The sequence below is a fragment of the Chelmon rostratus genome, chromosome 16 (genome assembly GCF_017976325.1).
Source record: "Chelmon rostratus isolate fCheRos1 chromosome 16, fCheRos1.pri, whole genome shotgun sequence".
Taxonomy (NCBI): domain Eukaryota; kingdom Metazoa; phylum Chordata; class Actinopteri; order Chaetodontiformes; family Chaetodontidae; genus Chelmon; species Chelmon rostratus.
Window position 1 is genome coordinate 22,902,782 of NC_055673.1, and position 26,700 is coordinate 22,929,481.

The window sequence follows — 26,700 nt, forward strand, 5'->3', positions numbered from 1 at the left end:
TGCGTGACTTGACGCGTGTCGGGAGCAATGGTTCGTATTGATGGGAGAGCTGGCGTGTCCCCGTCAGTAGAGTGTGCGTGGAGGCCGACCTGTGGTCAGCCAGGGCGAAGTTTACCGTGAAGCCTGCTCGTCCAGCTCTTATCTGGCCCAGAGGAGCCGCAGACCGGATGCAGCTGCACGGGGAGCCGGGAGGCGCTGCGCAGGTGTGTGGGATCCACGCAGCATGTAGCCCGCACTGAGGACGACTGCTGTGAGGTGCGTATGTCCGATATCAGGTTAAATGAACCAGTGCGTAATGGAGGGAAGAGGGTGATATCTGTGTGTTCGGAGGTGTGAATGTGTGTGACTGTCACCTCTCTGGTTGTTGGTGTTTCAGCCTGTTCTCTCTGCCGTGGCCCACCGTCTGCTCCCGTCCGCTGCGCCGATCCGAGCCCCGGTCACCGGCTGGAGTCATGGGTGGGAGTCTGGGCTGCCACCGCTCCATCCCCAAGGACCCCACAGACTTCAGCTGCGGCAAGCGCAAATTCAGCGCTGCGTGTAACTTCGGCCACATTCTGGTGAACCAGGAGCGGCTGAACATCAACACGGCCACCGAGGAGGAGCTCATGACTCTGCCGGGAGTCAACCGCACTGTTGCGCAGAACATCGTGGAGTACCGGGACTGTATCGGGGGGTTTAAAAAGGTGGAGGACCTGGCTCTGGTGAGCGGGATCGGGGCCACCAAACTGGAGGTGATCAAACTGGAAATATGCGTCTCCAGCAGGACCAGTTCGTCCCAGCACTCCCCGTCCTCCCTGCGCAAAGATCTGGATCACCAGTCGTGTACCGGGATGAACATTAACACCGCCACCCCGGCGCAGCTCATGAGCATCCGAGGCATCACGGAGAAAATAGCCAAAAACATCGTGGCGTACCGGGCGGAACACGGCCCGTTCAAGAGCATCGAGGACCTGGTGAGGGTCAACCACATCAACAGCTCCCTGCTGGACAAAATCCGCTTCCAGGTGTTCGTGGAGCGCTCCAGGGCGCCGTCCACCAACACCAACGGCGGGTTGACCTGCACCACCAAGTCCCACCCCAGCCCGACTTCATTCAGTCTCATGAGCGACGACCTGGACCTCCCGCCGGGAGGACCGACCCAGATCATCTCTGTGCGGCCCAACGTGGAGCCCCCGCCCGGCCTGCGGGACGGGAAGCCCGTGGTGCGCCTGGCCACCTGGAGCCTGCAGGGCTGCTCCTGCGATAAGGCCAACAACCCGGGGGTCAAAGAGGTGGTGTGCATGACCCTGCTGGAGAACGAGTGAGTAAAACTTCCAACACTTACCTGTCTGCACTCATGACGGGTGGTTGGGACAGATGGAGGTGTCATGGTGAGGTGGTGTCAGATGTGAAAAGGTGTTTTTGTGTGAAGGTGGTGGAGAGCAGAGTTCAGGCAATGCTCACAAGTTTTTGAAAGCATTCATTAATATGAAGAAATCACTATATATACTGGTATATAATGAAAACAATATTACGTAGGAAGCAGACAGCAGTATGCAGCGCACATCCTTTTCATCCAGAGGTAATGAAGGCCCACCAGAAACCGTCGACATGCACATTACAACAGTTTTCATTCTGAATATCGCCCACAGAATCTTCAAAAATTCTTCAAATGTGCTGATTGTAGACCAACAGTACAGATGTTTGGAGGTTGTGCTGATTCAATTCCATACAGATTTTGAAATTTGATCTAAAAGACTGGCCTAACCATGGCAACCTGCTCTGATATGAAGTTGTGGGCCATCAGCTGTCGGTTCATCCTCTGTCCATTCCTGGCACGGATGCCTCATGCCAGCGTGGAGATCAGTCTGCTGCTGCATGTGTAAGCATTCCTTATTTGTGTTGTGAACTGATGTCGTGACTGACAACTGCTGATCGTTCCCATAACGCAAACCATTCACCAGCAGAAGGAAGCAAATGAGAAAGTTTGTGTCACTAATGATGCTGTGACTTTACTGGAGTTTCTAGACTTTAGAGCATTTCAGTGGCTCCAGTTAGTGCAGAGAAAACTTCCTGCAATGAAGGTGACAACAGTCGTCTGGTGTCAGACTCTGCACCTGCATCGTGCTGCACAGTGAAGTGCAAACATTCAGCTGTAGGAACAAGAAGAAAAAAACATCTTTGACTGAAGGACGATTTGATTGATTGATTAATTAAAGTACAACATTACCTAAAGGTCCAAGATTGTTACATAATCTTGTGGGCTCTGCGGAGTGTCAAAATCTAGTTTTAAGACTGTTTTTAGTTTCTGTTCTGCTCACATGGTGCCTATTCCTAAACACAGCTGTATTTAACTACGCCTCAGACTAACAGACGCTTAGAAACCTGTGAGCAGCTCACATGAGTCTGCTGGTTGGTTTGTGAGTCTTTTTTTAAACAAATAAAACAAAAAACCTTGAAATTGAATGTTCAAAATAAAAATAAAATTTACTGGAAGAAAGAAAAGAAAATCACCTTTTAAAATATTTAAAAAAAACAGTTAAATCATAATTAGAAAAAATGCTGACCCATGTTAGACAGTTTGAGAAGTACTGTTTCCAGTGAGACCTGGTCATGGAGCAATCATCATGATCATACATAGTGTTTAAAGCCAGACACACACAAAAAGCCAGAAAAGGTGGTGTGAATGTAATAGAACAGAGTAAAATTTCCTTTATAAGCTCACCAGGCGTCAGTCCAACAATATCAAACCAGCGAGTTTCTGCCCAAACCTGATTTCTAAAAACAGGGACAAGCTTTGAGTCTGATGCAACATACCGGATTCTTTGATCCACAGCATGGTTGCTTGACACTTGGAATGAAATGGATGAAGAGCATGGAGAGCACTGACCCTGCTCTTTTGACCTGGGTGCAACATTTGCACTGATAGCAGGAAAATGGGCCTCTGTGAATCCAGGTTAATCTGCCCAGATAAACTCTGAGGACAGTGTTTCAGTGTCAGGTTTCACAGTCACTGAATAACGAGATTATTTCAGTGGGATTCGACTTGAATTCGCTTGACAACAAGCTGCTCAGCTCGCCTCGTCTAACAGCTCTATTAGCACAGGCCCAAGATAGCTCAGTGTGACATAACATACAAGATGCGTACTTTGTTCTGCTCACATGACCTGCTCACACGGTCGCCATGTCCTTCAATGATTTTCTGTTCAGAACACACACTTCTTGAGACGGGCGTAACCTCTCTCTCTGAGCGTCTGCTGGCGCCAGGTTAAAGTAGCTGGATTTGCCAGATGAACTGCCTGAAGCTGCGCAGTACCCTGCCTGGGTGGTGAGCCCGGACCTGCTTGGAAGGCGAGGTCATCGGAGGGCATTCCTGCAGGAAATGTCGAAATGCTGTTACATCTGAAACTGTCGCAGCCGGTATAATTAGCATCCTCTGCAATGCAGCCGTCATTTGAGCCATCCTAGCTACCAAACATTATGTTCTCTGTCACACCATACCAAACTCTATTTGAAAATCTGTGATTTTAATGTAACTTTGCTTAAGGGAAAACATACTTACTTTACTGAGCATGACCTCAGACCTTTGTTGAATCATCTGCTTCTTTTCATCAGTTCATCATCAATTTATATGTCTTTTTATTTATATTTGAGTAAGGTGCAAGAAAGTACATCAAAACATCCCCTTTTCTGTCTTCTTCGTACATGTTAGTGGGGCTTCCTGGTCACTGTGGAGCCCTGTGCTACTTAGTTCAGCTCCAGTTAGCCCTCTTTAGAGGCTGTTCGGCTGATTCAGGAGGTTGAGGTGATGAGAGACAGATGCCGGAGTGGCTGTTCAGCCTGTGAGACAGTCATTTCACCCACTTAGTACACTTTCTCATTATTTTTATCTCCTTTTTGTCTTGGAGTATATTGTGTGTATCTTGGGGCTGTGACGTCCATGTAGCTGGTGGTTGCAGTATCAGTGTGTTCACATGCAACTGCAATAGAATATTTAAGGCAACAAGAGGTGATATGATGCAACCTAAAGGTCTTTGTGGTCTTTGAACAAACTGCTTGTCAGATTTCCTAATAGTCTCCTCTCTGACAGTGGAACCATTGTGACCGTTTGTGTAACTTTCTGAGCCCGATCATTCAGCCGTGCCCTTGTTGTGCAGTGATTGGTCAGGTGTAGGGTGTGGCTGTGCTTCTCCTGAGCGCTGGCTTTTTTCATCTAGATGCGGTTGTGCGACGAATGAAAAAAGAAAGCTTGAAAGCTTGACAGCTGTGACTGGACTCAAGTGGCATCAAGGACGCATTGAGAGCAGATCGCTTTTAGCAGTGTGTGTGTGTGTGATTGTGTCCTGGGCCACACAGGGGGACCACCTACTCAAATGACGTCCCACAAGGCGCCATATTAAAGTGGATCGGATTGTTGTGGATGGAATACAGACAAAACACACTGTCTGCTTTCTATTTGGAAAACAGAAACTGTATGATTCATATCACAACTTGTTCTTTCATTTCTGGCAGACTTTCCACAGGAAGTGCATCGCTGCCTCCCACCTGTTAAAAACAACAACGCGTGTCGTCTTCACAAACAGAAGTGATTACGACGTGTTTATTTACATATAGAGCGGGGTAGTGAGATGATGAAGTATACTCAGGCCTTTATGCCCTGGCCAGATACACACTTGCTGATAATGACGACACATCAAATGTTGCATTTTCTGAAAAGAGTTTGGTGTGTGACATTTTCTTTGTACATATAACATGGTTGTAATCAGCCATATTTATTAAGCCACACCCAGCGCAGACAGCCTTAGGTAGAGTCTGGAGCCTCACATGACAATCCATCTGATCCAGGAGCGACTGTGTTTTGATTAGAGCTGTTGATTACCTTTGGCTCCATCTTACATCAGCCTCCCTTCCATCAATCCCACCCGCCCTCTTATAAATCTCCCCCACTTCCCTCACTCATGCCTCCTGCTTCCTGTGTTCCCAAGCCATGTGTAACCACCCTAATGGTGATACTGGAGGGATCATTGTTATGGTGGAGGAGGAGGAGGCTGCGGAGGAGATACGGCGTATTTGCACAGTGCTTGTGCGCCGCTGTTTGAGCAATCACAAGATCCAGGCTGAGCTCACACACTTCCTGGCTTCCCTCCAGGCACAAGCAGAGAACTACTAGAGTTCAATGAACTCCCACTTAGCAAAGGTTACGCAGCAAACCGCGCTCAGCCACCACAGCCTCCCGGGCCCGCTGACGTTAGTCATCAGCCAGCCATTCGTCAGCCTCGCACACTGGGCTGACGGGAAGCGAAAGAGCCGCCACTAGCTCTTAACAGCGGGGTTAATATGGATCGGGGTGTAGGTGTGCGCTGGCAAATGTGGCTGCAGTAGTGAAAAGCTGTGTTGCTGTCAGATCTGCTCCAGGGATCCTCTCTTCCGACATGACAGTTTGCAGGAGGACGTTTCTGTTTCTGCAGTGTTCACTCGGGGTTTTTTGTGCTTCGCCAGTCTGCTTCTTGTCTTGTGTCACAGAGAAGAATTTGGCTCTCTCCGTGTTAAAACATTCACACGACACCTAATGTGTTTTGCAGTACTTTGCAACCTCGAAGCTGCATTAAGCAAGAGTGTTATGCAAGGACCCATCCTCGCTGTCCAAATTGTAAAGCAGGACAGCACGAGAGAACATCCTCACAGTGTGACAGCTTAACTTCATCCGGTTTACTGTCCTGCCTGCCTGACGCTTAAATGCACACAGGAAAAGAAGAATTTAACCAAAAAAATTAGGAAGCCTTGTTAAAATTAAGATCCTGGCAAGGACTGATAATGTCATTTACCAAAAACCTGACAGCTGATTCTTTTAACTGGACAAAAATGGCTCCCACAAGTTTTCCAGCTTCACATGCTGTGAGAATAGTTGATTTCTCCTCATTGAATAACGAGTCAAGGAGAAATAAGCTTGCATCTAGATCTCGTAGGTGGAACGCTCAGTTCCCTGAGGTAACTCGAGGCTGTTTTTATGTTTTTCAGCACAATGTCAAGTCACGGGGGGGTTTGTTTTCAGTGGTTCTGCATCTGTGGTCGACCCCTGACCTTGCTGACAGGGCTGATGATGATGGGAGGGGATGGCCGGCTGACATCACACACGAGTGGAGAGTTCCTGCTTAAAGCCAGCTGTAGTTCCTCAGAACAGCTCAGAGCGAAAAGGGAAGGAACGCCAGACAGAAATCTACATCCTCATACAGTCGGCCACGTAGCAGGTTGCGGTTTCTTGTTCGTGTTGGGTTTATTTGCCTAATGATAACTCACTTGTATGTCTGACAGATTAGTTATCATTTTTGCAGAGTACACACTATCAAACCGTGTATCCAAGCACATAATCTCTAGCTGATATATTCCAGGTCGGGTGAGGTGAAAAAAAAAAGCTCCACATGTCATATCTGCACCATCCCCTCATTTAGCAGAGGTGGCTAACAGATGACAGCCCGGCGTGCCGTGTTTACACTGCAGCCAGTAAAGCCAATAATATGGTAATGAGTTGCTTGTATATTCCTGCTCTTTGAGTGACAGGCATACAGATGGCAGCTGCTGTCGTCACTCTTGTTAAGTATATTATCTAATCAGATCGGCTTCTGCTCTTTGTTTACCTCCAGCACTGCTTTTCAGGTCGTAGCTAATTAGCTAGCCAGCTGTAACTCATTGCACAGCAGGAAACGGACCTGCAGGGCCTCTCGGAGGATACTGGTCCCAATGGTTTGATACCACTGCTAACAAAATCCAGTCTGACTGTGTGTATCTGACAGATATGCTTTATTTGTCCCACTGCACACACACAAACCCACTTACAGGCTTTAGAGAAAAGAAGCACGTCCAATTAATCCAATAACTTTTATCTTTCATTAAATCATTAGACTGAATTTGAAAGTCACGTTGCCATTGTTTTTGATGCATAAAAGGCCGACTAGCTGTGACGTAGTTGGACTAAGTGAATCGAGCTGCGTTTCATAGTTTCTGAATCATGCAGCAGTGTCATCTGATTGAACTGATTCTTCAGTAGAAATGTCAGCATTAAACTAATAATGATGGCATCCAGCGCAGGTCGGCTTCTCAGAAATGAACAGCGCTTGGCTCGTGAACGCGCCATAAAGCCATAAAGGATGGAGTCTGGGTGTGGCTGCGACAGGAAAACGCAACATGACAACAACACGATTTGGACAACATACATGTCGTCCAGTTCTCAAATTCACGTGTCAGATTCAAAGCATGAGTCATGCTTTTGATAATGAATGATGGATGAAGATTTTATTACAGCTACAGTTCCTTTGAGCTTTACTCTAATCATTTTGATTACCTCCCCTGTAACATTTATGGTGTCATGATGGCGTGTTTATGGTTTTCGGTCAGAGGTTGTTTGTCATAAATGCCCTGCTGGGCTGTATGTGAAAACTCAGTGGAGAAACACAGAAGCAGGTCCGTTGCAGTGTTTTGAGTTTTGAAATGTCCACTGAAGCCTTTTGGGAAAGTATGTTTGTCTCACTCCATAGGTCTTAGCTGTCACCTTAAAGGAATAGTTCAACATTTATGCTTATATGCTCATGAGAAGAGAAGATAGAATGAAATATCATGTCTGTTTGTTCAGGGTGGAGCCGGAACTGGAAGAAAACAGTGAGTGCATTCAACACAAAAAGCCTTCCATCATTTGATAGCACAAAATCCATTCTGACCCACCGCAGAGCCTCTCCCAGGCGTCTGTGTTTGCATGTCTGAGGTTGCAAATCTGCCCGTTGACTGCAGCGTACCCGAGCCCGGTGCAGCTGCTGAGATGATTTACCCAACATCTGTGGTTTATACAGCGGGCCTGGATTATGAGATAAAGCCAGCACAGAGTCTGGCAGCAGCGTCACACACTCTTTTAATCCCTGACGGAGCTATCGCAAACACAGAAACATGATGGCTATTCACTTTTTCAGTGATGGTAGCGCATCGCAGAGACAGTCCGGTTCACTGAAGGAACCCAGTGAGGTCGAGGCCAGCGTGGGTGCTGAGGTCATGAGGACGGGGTGCAGCAGAGGAGGTCTGTGCTGAGCTGACGCAGGGTGTTGGGTGCTCATGTGGAAATTTCCATTGGCGCAGCATTTTATTGTGGGTGGACAGTGAGTTAGGGGCATTGCCCAGCAAGTCCCGCCAGCCAGGAGTCACTCGGGCCAATACAGTGCTCCCAGCCCCGTTTCTTTTGCTAAGCGAAGCCGATTCAAGCTTGTTTGTCTCCTGCAGCAGTAAATCAAACTGATTTACTGCCGTCACTAGTAAGATGAATGCAACTCTACTTTAATCAGTGGAAAGACTGAGGAGTCAGTGTAAAATACAGAGATTGTAAACAGAAAGCTTCATCTAAGGATCAGTTAATTAATCCTTTTATTTCTGTATGTTCATCGCTGTATCTCTTGATGAATGATTGATTGATGTTGGATCACCTTACAGCGACCGAAGCTATGGGTTACACAGCCGATAGAAGAACCAAAACCAAAGTGACAGTTTTTACAAAACAGCAGTGATCCGGAGTGAACCACCCTGAAGCATTAGTGCATGTATCACCACTGTCAGCACCCCATCGGGCTGTGCGCTCTTTAAATGTGCCTGCTGTGGTGAACTGCAGCCCGGAGCCCTTTCCTCATTCAGGGCTAGAAAATCCACAGAGGCGTTATTTATGTTCAAGGTCATCTGCGCTGCTGCCGCTCGTCCTTTCTGATTATGCAACCTTGTGTCTGCCCTCAGATTTGCCTTAATCTGACAAATGCTGGAGCAGACTCGGTTTTGTTCCATCATGTCCTGTTTGTGTCTGATATGGAGCCTAGAAATTCACTGCATCGACGGCAGGCTCTGTTGTCACGGTGACACTGTAGAATGAGGCTCGATGTCACGCCGTGTTTCTGCAACCTTTGGTTCTATTTTTTGTGCTTATGTGCGTCTTTGCCAATGTCCATCACTTCTTAATGATAACTTACATCAGAACTATCTCCCACGAGGCCTCTGAAGACCTGATAGTACAATCGCAGCACAAGCTGCATCACTGACTCGACATTATCCTTCATGTCCTGATGACACGGCTGAACCTCAGGTCAGCTCAGGGTGAGCTGGGATTGAATCCCTGCCAGTAGAAACAGGAGGATCAGGATCTTAGCCGGCGGGGTGCCTGTGAGAGTTTCTTTCATTGTGCAGAGCGATCACACCTACAGGAGAGGAAAGGGGTATTGTCTCTGTGGCCGCAGGCCTGTTTGTTCTGAAAACAGGATCTGCGGACTCGCTGATTGCAAAGGCGACAAAGTTTCTGCTTGTGATCTCACCGACGGTCAGTGTTGTGTAATGTGAGGCTGTTCTGTCGGGTGGAGCAGGATGGTCAAGCAGGAGAAATGTGGATTTGCAGGAAAACTGAAATATGGATTATTGATACTAGATCCATTTGTAAGTAGAGATCCAATGGCATTGTTTCATAAAGAGTTGCTGTACCGTTTGCTGTGGGCTTGATATGGCTTTGGCTTTTTCTCCACTGTTTCTGGATACTGTCGCTAGTCTTCAGCGTTACAAACAGAAACTATGCACACATCATCTCTACATACAACGTTGCTGTTACACCAGACTTCTTAAACACAATCTAACACAGGTTAGCCTCACTCCTGCAAGAACAAGAACAAAAAAAACATGTTAGTGTTTTCCAGCTGTTGCAGGACTTTTAATTTCACACGAGATCAATGATGATTAAAACATCATTGACTCTCATAAAACATTTGCAAAGTCAACTTTTTAACCAGAAAGTTCACAGGATACCTTTAATTATTGAAGCTAACATCAAATTTTTATGCTGCCTTGAGGCCTTCATGGTTCCCAGAGGATCAACTCTTTCTGTTTTGGACAAATAAAAGCTTTCTTTGAGCACCCTCCACAATGCATACATGATATCCTCTAACCTTCTTACCGGGAATTAAATCCACTGAGCTCGTTCGTGCTCCCCAAAGGATCAACCTTTGTGATTTTAAAGGCCGCATTACCTGCATCACCACCTTCAGGACAAGCATTTTCAGCCCCGCTGCCGGTGAGGCTGGAAGACGTGCAAAGTCGTCAGTGTGTCGTGAAGTGTGCTGAACATCACAGCCACCACACTCGCAGCCTCTGGTCTTGTTGTGTGATTTAGTTTGGGATTTGCTGGAAAATATAGAAATAAATCCGATGTCCCTTATGAAGCACATGCATGTTTAGTAAGAACAAACAAATTGGAATTTATGACTACTGGAAAGTCATTCTGTGGGACATTCCCTTTTCACATGACTACAGCATTAAATCCATTAAATAGCACACCAGCGTATAAGCATATCCCCGCACTGGATATGTAGGGCTCAGCCTGTTCATCTTAAAGAGGTGTCTCAATAGGCCCTGAGCTCTTCACATGTCTTTTCCCTTCACTTCACCCCCAAGCCTCTGTGTCCTTCACCTCTTGTACTAGCTGTAGGCTGTGAATATGCATCAGCAGCTGCTTTAATTGATTTGAATTCCAGTCACAGTGAAGGGGGGGTGGGGGGGTGGGGTGGTGGATGTGTTTAGGATTAAGGTTGACGTACCTCGAGTCCACAGTCAAATATGTGGCTGTAGTTGGCTCACTCTTATTTACACCATGCAGTGCTCACTGGTTTTTGTCAGAAATCCAAAGACCAACAGAGACTGGTGCCATATGATGCACGTCAAAACACCCACACCTACAGTCTCCTTATCACAAATCATCACGAGATGATTCATGCTGACTCATCAGGATACACTACTGTCCTGTTTCCAGGTGTCATGGTCTGCTGCAGGCTTGATATGGCTTAATGTAGTCTTAGGCTAGTGTACGCTGTGAAACTACACACATTAAACCTTTTAAACACAATCAAAACTCAGCAATACTTTTCGTTACCCTACATTTAGAAATTTGCACCATAAGCATAAGTCGAGGCCGCTGTCACTTGCTGGAGCGTATTTGCCCCTTGGATTGACCCTTCTCTGCTCCCGTACCTTGACGACTTCAGCGCCTCCAGTGTGTGCACATCAAATGACGTGATGTCATGTTGCACTGACAAAACGGTAGCCACTTTGTGTAAAACCTTGAACATTAGGTGAGTGGAATCCTCAGGTAGAGAGGGCTCTGCCATCTTTCCTGCGTGACCTGAATGCTGCACAACAGAATCAACATGGCGGTCAGTCCTCCAGTGCAGAAGCTGGTCTCCTCGGGCCTGAATTTGCCCTTGACAGCTTCACAGCCTTTTGCAGCATGTGTACAACCACGCAGAGGATTTGTGTCGCAACTCCTCTATGTTCTTGCTCACAAGTGCTGACCGATGGCGTTACACATGCTGCCGGCGCTGGTCGCCGAGCCTCGGTGGAGCACTCAGCTCAGTGGGTGCGGGTCATTCTGGAGAGCTAACAGAGCTCCTGTAATGGCCAGCAGCAGCACTTCGCTAATAGAAAAGACTGTTATGCAATGTGATTTTCTGTGCGGCTGATTTCAGATTAGTAGGTTAGAGGTGATTGAGGTCAAAGCGTTGCCACCAACTTCATTTCATTGTGTTGCACCACAGTGAATCAGTTTAGCATACGGTCCTGCAGACTGAGCCGTGAGCGTGTGCATTAGAATAACGCCTTGTGTAACTCAGTGAGGCAGCAGTTTTTCACCTCTGGCTCTAATAGAGTAAGCAGCTCAGACTGAGCTCGTGAAGATTGTGGGTGTCAACTAGCAGGATTTCAAGAACTTATTTGATTTCCTTCTTATTACCATACAAGATTTTCTTCATGCGCGGAGGCCATTTGTAAAAGACGTTTATCCAAATGAAGTAGCGAGGAATTCTTTCCTCGCTTCTGGTGCTAATTACATTACAAAGCAGTTCCTCTGTGGAGCCAAATGGAGGCAGGAGGAACGGCGCCGGGGCCTCTCAGAAATCCGTAGCTTTTTATTGTGCTGTCTGGAAAATCATTTAAAAAGTAAACAGATAAATGTTTATAGGGCTGTAAAGGCCCCTCCTTCGCAGTGCAATAACGTGTTGGCACATAGAATTTAGGACATCAGTCCAAACTCCCTCAGTCAGAGTTAGTCAGATTTTCTCAGCTCTCTGCCAGTTAAAGAACAACAGAACAGTGCCTTTGCCCTGAGGAAATGTGATGTTTATGTTGAGGATCCAGTTCTGGTAGTGCCACTGGTTGACACTATCTGACTCTCTCATTACTGTGTGCATGATATGAATGTGAATAAAGCCCTGTTAGCATCATGAAACATTACTGTGTATGTTAAACATATATGTTATAGATCTCCAACATTTCCAGTGTGTTCATTGTAAGTAGATGAAATGTGCAACTCATGGCAAACCTTTGAGTTACTTACTTGTGAGGATTTATTTAAAGTTGCTACTAAAACTAGTGTTCTCGATTGTTTCCTTTACATCTTTCTAACATTTGGAGAAACCAGCAAGAATAAGTTAGATTTTGAAAGTGCACCACCTGAAAATCCCATCCAAAGCCAAATTCCTCAACTCCCTCAAAACACATGAGCATGCCCTGCTGACTGCTGCTGGATGAGAGAGCGATGGAGAAGATGAGTTCTTTTAATAAATCTAGAAATTAACAACTGCGCTACATGCCGCAGTCATATAAACCCAGAGAAAGTAGCTGTGACGAGCGTACCTTTCAGTCTGAACGGGGTACCTGGCCTGGCAGTTACCGCTCACTGCTGCGGGCGTTTGCTTTGTGCTACTGGGTTAGCTGCTGTTGGCTCAGTGGGTGTGACTGGATCCAACCACCTCATTTCCATGTAAGAAAACACCTGACATCATCATAATGAATGTAAGCAACAAACATGGTTATTGTTAGTACTAGCAGCTGTCAAGCTAGCGTGTTAGCATTGGGAAATTTTGGCACCACTTTCTCTGCCACTCTTGTGCGAGTAGCTCGCTAAAGCGTTAGCGGCACAGCGCAGGCAGGTAGGCAGGTGCGTTGGTAGGTCGACAGGTAAGCCAGAAATGATTGGATGGGTTTATTACAGGCCTGCACCAGCCACAGACACCAGCTTTTTTTATCTTGAACATTTGATTTATTGATTGCTGTTAGGATGTAAACAAAAAAATCTTCTAAAATGCACTACCTGCTCTAGCTTTAGAGGCTCAGTTGACTCAACTTACAGCACACAGAGAGGGCTGTGGTCTAACTGAGAGTTAGTCCAGAAGTTCCTGCTGTATTTCTAAATCTAAATTTTCATTGCTGTGAGCACCACAGATAAATCTATTTCCTCTCCATGTATTGGAGTGAAGGCATCTTAAAAACAAGTTATACCACAGCTGCCATATCTGCATGTCTGCATCCCGCTAGCAGAAAGCGATAAAACGTCTGCCTTTCGAGTGTTGATCCAAAAGATCCTGACTGCTTCGAGTCTCCATCTTTCATGCTGAGCACTCGCTGCTGTGGTGTCCTAGAAACCATCTATGAATCAAACAGTGTGGGCAGCGCTGACACATCTCTTTGGATTGTATCAGTTTTGATAATGTGAGTTTATTTAGGTCGTGTGATTTTCTGCTTCTTTGTGTTGCTGGCGGCAGGTTTTCAATTTGTTTAAAAAGTTAACATTTGGGTAATTCAGTGGGATAATGATGGATTTATTGAAGCATGAACAGATGCAAAACAGGATGTTTTCACAAAGTCATTTGCACCAAAATGGAAATAACTCAACCTCTTAAAGATTTATAAGCAACAAAACACACCATTCACCACACCCAAATACTTTGCAGCTAATCTATGCTTGGTTTTAGCATGTAAAAGATAAACGTGGAAGCTGGGAGATGTTCAAAAGTTGCAGTGTCCCTTTAAAATCTCAGTTTAAAGCGACCTTATGAAGATTTGAAGATTTCTGGCTCTGGCATCCCCCAGTGATGGTATCAAATAAGACTGTTTTAGCCAGCAATGGACACAGCTATCCCACAAACATAGGCCGAGCCTTTAACCAGTTTGATTTAGGCGGTCAGTAATATTCAATTTATAAATGAACAGGTGGCTGTTTGTGGAGGTCAGTTGCCTGGTGTGCAGATGTTGGTCTACATACAGTCAGAATGTGAATATGTAAATGTGAACTCATCCTCTCTTTCTGTTTCCAGCATCAAGTTAGTGGCGGTGCAGGACCTGCTGGAGCGGGAGGCTCTTGATAAGGTAAAGTCTGCCGGGGTCACGCTGGTTGGTGGGGAGGGCTCTGTTACTGTACGTGTAGAAGGCTGAAGGCTTTGATTTGCAGCACTGTAAACGAGATGACTCCTTTCAGGGAAGGGCACTCAGAAAGTCTCACTCAGTGTTTCCCATTTATTTAATGTGTTGCTGTTATGCAAATGTCCCCTCTTTCCTCCCCCTCTCTTCTCTCCCTCTCTCTGCCTCTGTGTCTCCAGAGTGTAAATGTCTTCTATTTCTAGGCTCACATTAGGGTTTGAACTGTGTTAGCGCTCTCCTGTGCTTTCATGACTATAAATATGACAGTGGTTGCTATGGGTTAGAGGGTGTCCTCTTCAGCACTGTCAGAAATCAGGATACGCTCATGTTTGGTTCACACTCTTTTGTAAAAGTAAGAAACGTTTTAGCAAAAAGATGCTGGCACATTTTGACTGACGGCTGACATTTTTACGTCACATTACACGTTAATGTTACATCTCAAAGAGAAGAATCAGTTTTAGAATAACACAGGTTTTATTGTAATAGTTGTTGTTGATGAAGGTTAGCCTGACATTGCACCACTATCATTGTAAGTACTCGCTGTCAGAAACAGCTGAAAAGTGCACTTCAGAAGGTCACCTCCTAACACCTGGAAAGTTTACTAATTAACATGAAGTCATGTGTTTAATCTGCACACAAACAGCTGGTTTTAGAGGGAGTGAAGTGTTATTTCTGCTAAATAACCGCCAGAGAGGCCGCCTCTGTGCAGTGTTTCTGGTTCCATGGAGGTCAGACATGGTGAGCACAGGTTTTGGTTTTGGTCTCTGAACAGGCCTGAAGGCATCAAACTCACAACCTCACTGTGAGTGAGGTTGTGAGTTTCAAATGTTGAAATTACAGACCACAAACTGTGATTTCAACATTTGTTCTAACAATATTACAAACAAAATACACGTATTTAGAAGCGAAGCGGCTTGGACTGGAAGGCATAGACATGAGATTCTTGCAAAGAGAACAAATAGAGATGTTATATGTTAATGTATGATGACGGTCTAATCTCACAATATCAGTTATATCTATATTTCACTATAACTCAGTTCAACTCTGTATGAAAAGCAAAGTCAAGAACATACTTTTTGATTTGGTTTGATTCTGAAGATGTAGTGACTAGCTACTTTCAAGGTCCTTTTTACTGTAGCTGGCAAGCTAGCCACTTAAACGTGCTAGCAAGCCAGGAGCATGCTATCACTAATCGATTAGATCAAAAACCATCGCCGCCGGCTAGCTCACTAGCGAGCCGGCTAGCTGACTAGCCAGTCAGTTAGCAAGCTTGTTAGCTTGGCTCTAATGAGACAGTTAATTCACACCACTTAATTAAAAGATGTTTTTGTGGCATTGACTTTTGTCTCATAACTCTCTGCCCCGACAGACTTTAAAGGATAACTTTCGTTTTTTTACAACCTGGACCTTATTTGTAGCATTAAATACGCCCATTTACTCACCCAGACAACTTTGGTGGCATTTGGAGTCGTTTTGAAGAAATTAGCCCCAGAGGAGCTGTGCGCATATCCGTATAATGCGAGTACTCGGGGCATCTATGCGCAGCCTCTATAAACGCATAATCTGCGGCGAAACTCGTTCATATTCCAATATTTTGTTGTGATATGTTGGTGCTATTCCCCTCTGAGCCGGCAGTCGGCTAGTTTAGCTGTAGTTTGGCACAGCTATGGTTCATTATTGCGTATTTGTAGCCGACCGCCGCAGAGTTAGCCGTGTTGTGGCTGGCTGCTCGCAGCGCTCGGCATTCAGTAATGACATCATCCACGTCAGAGGTAGTTGCCCAGAGACGCTGGATATTGATGCCACCACTAATTTCTTCGAAACGACTCCAAATGCCACCAAAGTTGTCTGGGTGAGTAAATGGGCGTATTTAATACTACAAATAAGGTCCAGGTTGTAAAAAACGAAAGTTATCCTTTAAATAACAGTGAATAATGCAACAGCTAACATGCTACGATAGCATCCTCCGGTTTGAGCTCTCCGACTCTGCGTTCCCCTGAAGGTCGACACCGTCAAAAGATTTGTGCAGGTTTACGTTGCCCAGAGCAAAAACACTGACTGAATGGATTGATTTTGTTCTGAAGTCTTGTCATATGATATTGAGGTGATGGAGCCATAAGACGTTACATTTTGGGGAGTCAGCCAGCCGGTGTGATCGCAGAGGAAAACAGTGGATGAACTCACAGACAGAAGCACTGACACATGACGTGTGCTGCTCAGTCTGATCGGCTCCATCCTGAGCAGAGATGTAGGTCGAGCGGGCGGACACACAGATGTCAGCGTGTCCGTGAAATGTCAGAGTTGAGCAGCGCGCTGTGAGCGGTGCGATGCCTTCCCGTTCAGCCTACACTTCTTTGCGTACGTGCAATGTCACTTTCGGTATTGGCTACCAGATGGTCCTTGGCAGAGAAATCGGAGCTCTGTGGAAAGGGAAGTAGGTCAGCGGCAGAGTATTTTGGACAGAGAGAGGGAGGTGGTGGGAAGATGAGTTACCTCTGGACACTGCTAGCCCACATTGCAGCGTTTTCACTCCTGCCAGCCTCCCACACTGATTTTCTGCCTGGTTCCCAATCTCTTCTGTCTTGTCTTAGTCATTAGCAGCCTCTCTTTTCATCCTCTGTGCCTGCAGAGTCTCTTCCTGCAGAGTGAATGAGGAATGTTTTCCCTCTTAGATCTTTCACTCCACTCGGTGCACTGCAGCTTGCCAAACGACATTTTATGCCTTAGTTTTGCATTTTGCTCAGAACTGAAGCTTTCCTGTTGTAGGCCTTGAAAAGGCATATTTTCAAATAAAAGCCTTTAAACAGCTTTCTATTACTTTGGCTGATACACTGTATTCATGAAGTACATTGTCCAAGGATGTTTGTGTGGATGAATTCTTCATTTAACAGTAGTGGAGTGTCACAGAGTGCTGGGTACCTCGACATTAAAGAGCAGCCAACCTTAAAAAAATGTCAAGAATGTTTCACTGCAGAGTTTATGGACCCATGATCATATTTAATGGGATTTTACACCCTGCACTGGAGCTCTTAAGTATATTTCTGTCAGCATTAAAACATCCTATCTAAAGCTAGCATGATGTAATGATCACTCTTAATATCATTTAAAAGTTGTGTTCAAATGAGAAACATTTTATTGCACTGAACATCAGTTATGTGTTTTCATGCTTTTGCATGTATTTGCAGTTTCATGATATATACTGGTGTCAGAAAATGTCTTTAATAATCTTGTGATCATGTCGCCCAGCCACACCCCATCGTACAAATGCATATCCACCTGTCAGTGTGATTTAAATCACTCTACCCGTGGTTTCATACAGCACATTCTGCAGTTCCCATTGAAATTATGGACGCGGGACGTGTCAGATTAGTATCCAAGCTAGCGAGCAGAAAGCTGCTCATTGTCCTGACTGAACTCCGCCTGCCAGCCCCTGAAACAGAGGACTCAGAGGAACAGAGGGGGGACGTATTTCACTAATGCAAATGGGCTGTATTCCACATTAATATTCCACAGGTTTCTGCTTGGCTATAATTAGAGACTGCACTCTGTAGTGGTGCTGTATCATATTAACTCCCAGAATCTTTGAAGTCTCATACAATGGCCCTCCGTCACCTGAAGTTGAATTAAGACTTGTAGTTTTGCATAGTCTCTCCTCCGGTCCATCGCCCACAGTCTGGTGAAGGGTGGATTTCAGTTTAAAGTTCGCCTCTATCTCGTCAGCTCTGAAGCTACAAAATCCACATTTGGGAAGGAGGTAGAGGAGCTGAGCTGGGATACACAGGCTCTCAGATCCTGTCACGAAACCTGATCTGTAAAAACTGTACAGGTACATCCTGATAACTGATGAGGCATAGCTGACCCTTGGTGGATGAACCCCCCACTGTCTGCCTGTGTGAAATGTCTACTTAGTGCCAGGAAGTTTCGACATCTACGAAAGCGTTCCGCAGTAACGCGTTGTGATCCAGCTTTAACACTGTTGTCGTCTGTTTTGTCGTGAAGGAACCCTCTTTCTGTGGTTAGGTTTCAAACTTGTGATTACTCATACTGTGTAAATGCCTCACACACACACACACACACACACACACACACACACACTCCTTGTTGTTTCATGTTGTGTGGATACTGGCAACCCCAGACCGTTCTCTGGCACTCCTCTGACGGTTCAGTGAGTTCACTGTTGTTTGCTCCTAAATTTCTTCCTTTGTCCTTCCTGCTTTGAAGAGGCAGTTCAGTTTTTATGTCTCCACAACGGCGGCCATGGACGGAGGCGTTATGTTTTCACATCGTCAGTCCATCCGTCTGTCCCGCCTTGAGGGAATTTTACTGCACCTGGCACAAACGTCCACTTGGATTCAAGGATGAACTGATGAAGTTTAGGTGGTAAAAGGTCGCTGTGACCTCCAAATCATGTTTGTTTGCCATAACTCAAGAACTCTTTTGCTGATTATGACAAAATTTCAAAGAAATGTCTCATTGGATAAATGATCAAGTGATGGCATTTTTTATCTAAAAATGTCAAAGGCTGATTTCACTGTGACATCATAATGTTCCTCAAAAACACTTTTGAGGAACTCAAGACTGTGACCATAGTTTACATTTGGTCAGATCCTTGGTTGACACTAATCTTGAAACTGTGTCGATTGTAAAGATCTGCTGTGCTGTCAGGGTGAAGGTGTGTGTGAAGCGTCCACGGCAGCAACATCCATATTTGAAGCTTTTTAGTCGACCATAAGCTCATTGGTTCTGCTGATATTGAGCTTCAGGTGATTGTTGTTGTTGCTCTCTGTCAGTCCTCTGTGCTCCTCTGGAAAAAAACTCTTAGATCTGTTTTCAGGAGACATTGATCACATGGACAGAAACATGACTCCATATGAATGCTAATGTTGTTCTGTGTCTGCTGGACATGTAGCTCAGCAAGTAGCCTGTTTACTGACACATTTGCATTGTAGTTTGTCCCATTAAAGGCACAAGCCACTTGTGACCAGTACAAACCAATTAACCAACTTGTTATTTGGTTCTTAATGGATTTTAGAGATCCAGATCCAGTGAACAGTAATTTAGAAAAGGACACTCATGTGATTTTGTGCTACGCTTCCCTGAAAAATTTGAAGTGAATTGAGAGTGGGTCGTCAAAATTGATGCATTAGAGGCTGAGATATCCTGACTTTACTCCTCACCTGCAGTTTGGGACACAGGTTTTATGTTTAGGTGTTTCATCTTGAAGCTGAAGGTAATATAACCCTGCAGACAGGTTTATTTTCTCAGGCTTTAGAGAGTTTTAAACTTTGTGTTCTACATGAGAGAGCATGGTGAGGAGCTTTTACATCCTCTGCCTGGACTGTAGATGAACACTCAATCTCGTGATCGGATCATTAAGTCCTCGGCAGTGACAAACGAGCCTGTGCGTGCTTCAGTAGTTGTTCCTGTACCTGGTCTAGACCAGGTGGCTCTGCCAGGTGATTCCTCCAGGCCTGGGCTCCTTGCCAGGGCCCTGACTACATGCTGTGCCCGCACTTTGGTCCTCACAGGCTGAATTATGAGGGTGATTTGTGTTTTGGCAAAAGTTCTCCTTGTGAGCCATTCATCCTTGTACACTTCACAGCATCAATGGCCCTTGGGGACTACAACTGAAAGTGAATGCTGCTGGGGGTTCCTAACCTCCTGACAGTCTGAAATTGTTTTTTATTAATATTATTACGTAGTCAGCGATGAGCCAGTGAAAACATAAAGCAGTTCACAGTGACTGGATGTCTGACTGCAGCCTGGTGGAGCTGTGGAGGCGCTGCCTTTCCAACGGTTCTTCAGTGTTAATCACTGTTTCCAGCCGTGTGCTGCCCTTTGTTAAACTGCTACGGTTTGTGTTTCAGTACCTGTGAGGACAAAATATATGAAAACAATAGTTTCCAGAGGTCTGTCCAACAGTTTGCCCCCAAACTTTTGCAGTTTATGTGGCACAGCATGTTACAAGTACCTGAGCTTTGATGTCTGGAGCTTTCTTGTCACACATTTGATTCACTTGGCAGATCCATCTCTTTTCTTAAATTCCAACAGAAATATCATAAATAAACAGATGGTTGCATTCAGGTGCAAAGTTCATGTGCATTACATAGTTGCACCTGATTTGATTATGTGCAAAGGACTTTGCTCTTGTAAAGCACAGTATCAACGAGGCAGGTCCTGTATCAGCCACTGGTCGTGTGGGTGTGTCTGGGAAAAGTGCCCCATGTGGAAATCTAGTTTTGAGATGGTGATTATTTCAGTTTATGTCGTGCTCACATGGTGCATATTCCTCAATAAAGTTGTGTTCAGTCAAATTGCCTCAGGCTTAACATTCAGTAAATTTAAGAGCTCAAATCAGTGCTCTCAAATTAAATTCTGTGCTTGAATTACAGTAACAGAACATTAGGTTGGACAGTACATTGTCTAGTACTTTATCCTTAGAGCCCAGGTCTCAGGAAAAAGGAAAAGGTCCCCCTCAAAGAAATCTCTTAATATGTTTAAGGGATATCAAATGAAGATATCACAACATTGTTCAATAGAAATGTCTGATAGCAAACGACTCCATATTTTCATTCCTCTGTATGTAACAGTATGCTGCCTTGCATTAGTTGTTGAGACAGGAGGTGCGAAACATCGCAACATCGCCAACAACAGCTCTATTCCAGACTAACAGTAGATTTTTCAAGTCTTTAATTAGTGGCCTTGACCACATATCTTGCCTGTGGAACAACTGTGTTTGAACATCCTTCAAACATGTGTTCAAGTATCAACAGTGTTGTTTAATGCTACGTTCAGTTAGTTCTCGTGCATTGATTAGTCATTCGAGACCCCGAATTCCTTAATTCAAGACCATGAATTAAGTAAATTAGTAAGCAAATTAGTAATTTGTGCACAATAAATGTTTTTTTTAACCACAAGTTATTTATTTATTCATTCATACTATTCTCTCTATCTCTCTCTGTCTCTCTCCATGACCATCCCCCCCTTTGTATTTTGTGACGTTATGACATAGGGATGTGCCTCAGTATCAGAGCTGTGCTGACATGGCTAGCAGCTTGCAGCTTCACCAAACCTTTGTACGCTCTACTGCTCAGCCTTATAAATATACGTTTTATATATGATTCTATCTCTTGTTATACTGCAGCTGATTGTGGAGTGGGTGTGATGTCTGCGTGGGCCTGTCATGGAGAGGTCATGTATGTGTGTGTACTAGGTGGGCTTCCTCTGACTCTCCCGCTGTCCCTCAGGGAGCCTCTCAGGTTAAATTTAGAGCCAGTGGCAGGTCAGCCAGAGCAGCAACCTGAGCCATCATGAGCATGTTCCCTGTGCACCTTCCTCTACTTCACGAGTGTCCAAACTTTTTCCCTGATCGGCCCGACACTGAAACATAATGGTGGGCCGCGGGCCAAAAGTGAACACTTATTGTATTATATTGTAGAGATGGAAAAAAATGGTACTTGGATCCCAAGTTCCCTTAATTGACTGATTTCAGGCACACAGTGTCACTCTGCCTCCTCCTCATATTATGGACAATAAGTCATAATAAGACATCCTACATATTTAAAGAGCATTTTTACCTCAGACAAAGAAAACAGCATAAACAGTAGAAAGTAGAAACATCTGGCGGGCCAAGTTTGGCCCACGGACCCCACTTTGGGCAGCCCTGCTCTATTTCTTACTCTTACTCTCACCGAGTTAACAGTTCTCCAGAGCGTTGCACCTCTGCAGGGTTAGCTCCCTTTCAGCGATGTTGACAGAGGAGTCTTCCTCTTTCTCACTGGGTTTCCTCTGAGAGACGAGACGAGGCTATTTGAGTTCACCGAACCCTGTATTGTTTCTCCGCGACTGGTGCGCGAAACATGTTTTTGCTGACAACCAGTTAATCAGTTAAAACAAAGCGCTGCTCTCCATGTGAACTGAGCAGTGTCATGTCTTTCAAACAGATTAGAGGCTAATCAGAGACACAGATAAGTGAAGTTGGCATTTAATTATCAGACAAACATCAGGAGAGGAGTTCAATACTTGTTATTATCCTACAACCCTCATAAAAAGCTAGATATCCTCATTGTTAAGCTCCCTTATACCTGCGTATTACCTGTAAAAACATGTTCATCTTTTCATGACACAGCTGACAAGAAAATAAAAAATAAAATAATGTCAATATTTACATTCAAATACACTGTAAATACTCAAAAGTAATCCTTACATGTGAGTGGATTGCTCTCACATCGTCGGGGAGGGTGCGTTGTTCTTTTGAACAGATAAAGATTTGTTCACGAGAAGAAATCACGGCTGTGTTCAAACATTCGGTTGGAGTGTGGAGAAGTTTTAATCCCTGAGTGCACACTGTAAAAAGTTAATACCCACCTCCAGTCAAAAATCCGGTCTCCTGGCAAAATCTTCACTCCAGCGCTACAAGCTTTAACTTTTGCTAATAAAATAACTTCTTGCATTTTTTTGAATAAAAACATTAATAATCGCATTTAGCAAATAATTTGGCCAGAATATCTCAGTTTTAACTTTAAGTCAGGAGTGACTCTCTGATCTTAGCGTTAGCATGGCTATCTTAATTTGGAAGGTCTAACTATGTTATACAAAAGCTACTTTGGCTAACTTGTGTCACTTTGCCGTAGCCTGTACTGACTGTAAGCTGCTTTTAGAAACTCTCCATCATTTCACGGTTTAGGTGATATTCCATGGTTTTATAGCAGGTTCACTTCCTGTTGATACTCAGAAGACTGTGGATCTTCCTCTGAGAGGTGTCAGCAGAGCTAAAATTACCATCAGCATTTACATCACTGCCAAATGAAGAAGCGAAACCATCAAAAATCATGTATCTGTGCTAACAGCATTTCCTCCCTGTGTTCGGTGTTGCAGTTCTGTGTGGAGTTAAACCAAGGAACGCTGGCCAGCGTCCGGAAGTGGAAATGGCCTCGAGGGCTGTGGAAAAGTGTTGTGTCTGAAAAACCCACTGGTCACTCCAGCAAGGTACGGCGGCCAACTTTCACTGCACTTCAGCTGATCTGTAGGTCCTGTTTGAGTGCGCTTTGGGCGTTTGTGCCTGGTGGAATTTAGGGGAATTTACAATAAACTGCTGACCATCAGCTGATGCAACTTCAGTTCACCAACACTGGTATCATCAGTCCTCAAGTACCCAAACCCCTCAAACCCAAATGTTTGCCTTCTCGTCTCCTAATGTTAGATCTCAAACCTCACAGCAGGTTTATTTCTTCGGTCCAGAAAATGAGGTGTGTTCAGTGGTATTGGCCACACCAGTAAAGCTCAGCCTGGTGGATATCTTCAGCTTACAGGGGTTGTCTCTCTTCTCTTTAATATCTGCCCGGACATCGGGAACATGCTGCACAGCAGAATGCTGTTTGTTCCCATTGGACAGCAGCCAGTAGATGAACCCCTGATAGAAGCTTTGGGCTGGATCAGCTGCATGTCAGTGGCCTCGGTCACGTAAGACGGATGGTTGAAATAACAACAAGGGCTTTTAAAACACCCCGCCACCCCCAGCTGGCAGTGCTTTCTGACAGCGTGATAGCAGGGTTAGTTCCAGGGGGAGTTTACGTGTGTCTGCAGTCATAACATAACACTGTGGATATCACTGTTTTTTAGATTTTGTATATTTACATTTGACTACTTTTAGGCCAACAAAAATAACAATAAAGCATTTAGAGAATCACTGAAGTCCCAAAAGCTGGTCTTTTTTAAAACTGTCTCATGTTTCAGGACTTTTCTGATAGTGTGTAGATGACTTTGAAACAAAATCAAATTCAAGCTTGAAATCTTGGTTTGCATGCTGTGCCAGAAATCAATCCGACACAGGAAAGGTGTCGGGTAGGGGTTTTACAAGCCTTGTCTAAAGATTCTGCATTCAGATGCAAATATCTGTTAATAGAGATTAATGAGTGTGCTTTTTGCTCTTCTCTCTAATGGACTGATAAATAGTCAGTAGATCATAGACCATCATAAATGTTTACGGTTGCTGCCTACAGTGCTATAAACGCTGTTACAGCACTGTTAATTAGACCATCACAGCTTAATTGATACAGTTCAGAAAGCACACAGTTCATATTGATGGCCTTGTGATGCAATAAGTGGTCATAACCTATTCATTATCCATGGTGTTGATGGAATTTAAGTAGTAGGTTTGAAAATCTTTAAACATATCCATTTCCCATGATCCTCTTCTTCCCCAGGGAGTAAGCTACTCTGGCTTCCTGTGGGATAGTTCGTCTGGTGTTGACTTGAGGGATGCTGTAGTCCTGGAGTCCCCTGTTGTCAACGGCAATGGGAGTCATACCTACCCTCGACTCTACCTGGCTCACTTTTCTGTAAGTAGTGATTGATTCCCAAAACAGACTGCAGCGTTCCCACTGTGTGGAAAAGTGTTCTGTCCTGTCACAGAATATGCACAGTATTTGAAATCGTGGTATTATTGTGTGCAAGGATGCATTCTAGCATACAGGACATCTATTCTAAAATGATCATCAAAAACTACAAACCGAGAACAACAACATGTTTTTAACTGGTGTCAGTACAGTCCTAACAGGTAGCTCAGTGTATAACCCTGTGTGTAACTGGAGTCTGGATTCTTTTCTGTTAGGTTGGTTCATATGAGCTGACACTGGTGAACGTCCACATTCAGGCCACAGCTGCATCAGAGTCCAACGGCAAGAACCACAACACAGATGAAGCCAAGTGTCACCGCCTCTCCCCCAGCATCCAGGAAACACTCAAAGGTGAGTCTGTCAGGTTAGACCAGTAAAAGTCACCACCTCGATACATCACGTCACATGTCAGACTCGCTTTTCCCATAAAGGGAGCGATGGATCAAAACTTAACTGATGGCAGACCGACATCACACCCTGTGTGTCTTCTGCCTAAAGGTGAATCATCAGAATCATTCTATCTCACCTGTTGTCTCCACATGCTTCTCTGCAGGTGAGAAGGAGTTGGTGGTTTTGGGAGATTTCGGCTGCCCTCCTCAGAGCTCGGACCTGGACATACTCAGAAAGGAGAAGCTCTGTGCCCTGGTACCATCCACCCAGTTCACCAACATCAGCACACGTTCACCACAAGGCACCCGATGTCTGGACAACATCTGGCTGAGCCGCTCCCTCAAGAAAATCTACGCTGGTACGTGCACTGCATGGGGCTTTTTGGACAGCGGGAGATTTAAATTTGGAATTCGAGGGCGTTCATAACAAGTCAGATCTCAAGTCAGTCAATCAAGACAAATGGTGTCTCAAGAAAAGACATTTGAGACAAGTCAAAGTCAATTGAAGCTCTGTGGAGACATGCCAAGTCAATCCTCAAATTCAAGATTAGTTTCAAGGCAAAGACATTTGAAACAAGTTATTCCAAGTATATTATCCACTGATACATTGTTCCTGCTTTCCCATCTCTTCGTGTCTTCTGGTCACAGGTCACTGCATGGTAGTGCGGGAGGGCTTGACCAACCCCTGGATCCCCGACAACTGGTCATGGGGCGGTGTGGCGTCAGACCACTGCCCAGTGGTGGCTGAGTTTTACGCAGACGTATCCCCTAAGGAGCTGAGCAGGCCTGGTATGGCAGTGGTGGACAGAGGAGACATTATGCCCAAACATGAGCGGTGACAGCATCCACAGTCACAGAACAGACAGCAGGGGATGACTTCAGACTTTTTCCTGCCTGGATCCTGCTTTGTCTCAGTTAGCCGTGGAGCAAAGAGTTTCCTGATGAATGTGAAGAAGTGCCAAGATTGCCTTTTGGGTTTCAGTTTCTCACTGTATAATACTAGCTGGTAAGTCATAGAGCCATAAAAATGTTCAGATAAAATATATATATGATGTTCTTTAAAAAGAAATGTGCCAAACATTTTCTATATGTATATAAAATAAAGAGAAATGAATAAATGTTCCAGCTGCGTCTGAACCCTCATTGATGCAAAGAAGTGCTGAATGTAATCAGAGTCGGCTCTTCTGAGGCTGTGCTGTAATGCTCGGTTCAGAGGGTGACAACATCTTAGCTGTAGAGCTCGTGAAGGCTGCTCTCTTAAATTATGTAAGCCAGGCCTCTGTGTGCACGTGTGATCTTCCTCTGTGATGATAAAGAGGTGCCATCAGAGGACAGCGCTGCCGCCCGAGCCACACCTTTCAGGTTTCACATATTTATTTGATACACTGTTAATGTTTGCATCTGCAGAGTTCCCTGCCCTGTACCGTCCCGCTAAACCTGCCCCCCCCCCAGCACACCTCACATGTCCCTTCATCCTTTATTTACCCCAGCAGTACACATACCTGCTCTCAAGTCCCAGAGCCTCAGTCAGATCACCTGTGCTGCTTCCTTGGCCCAGTTCTCCAGCTCTACCTGCCTGTCAGCATTCAGTCCCTGTCCCAAGAACCCGATCATGATCTATTACCCATGGTGCAGCTCGTGAGGCCCCCTAGTGGGTTGAGCCAGTCATGCTCCTGCAAACA

The 26,700-nt window shown here is 45.1% G+C and overlaps 1 protein-coding gene across 1 annotated transcript; it reads left to right on the forward strand.

Annotated features, from left to right (window-relative positions):
- eepd1 (endonuclease/exonuclease/phosphatase family domain containing 1) lies at positions 1 to 26,700 on the forward strand. Its single transcript, XM_041955567.1, has 8 exons — positions 1 to 255; positions 377 to 1,300; positions 14,130 to 14,181; positions 23,110 to 23,220; positions 24,438 to 24,572; positions 24,845 to 24,980; positions 25,183 to 25,377; positions 25,667 to 26,700. Exons 2-8 carry the CDS (start codon positions 453 to 455, stop codon positions 25,855 to 25,857), a joined length of 1,668 nt encoding a protein of 555 aa, XP_041811501.1. The 5' UTR covers positions 1 to 255; positions 377 to 452; the 3' UTR covers positions 25,858 to 26,700.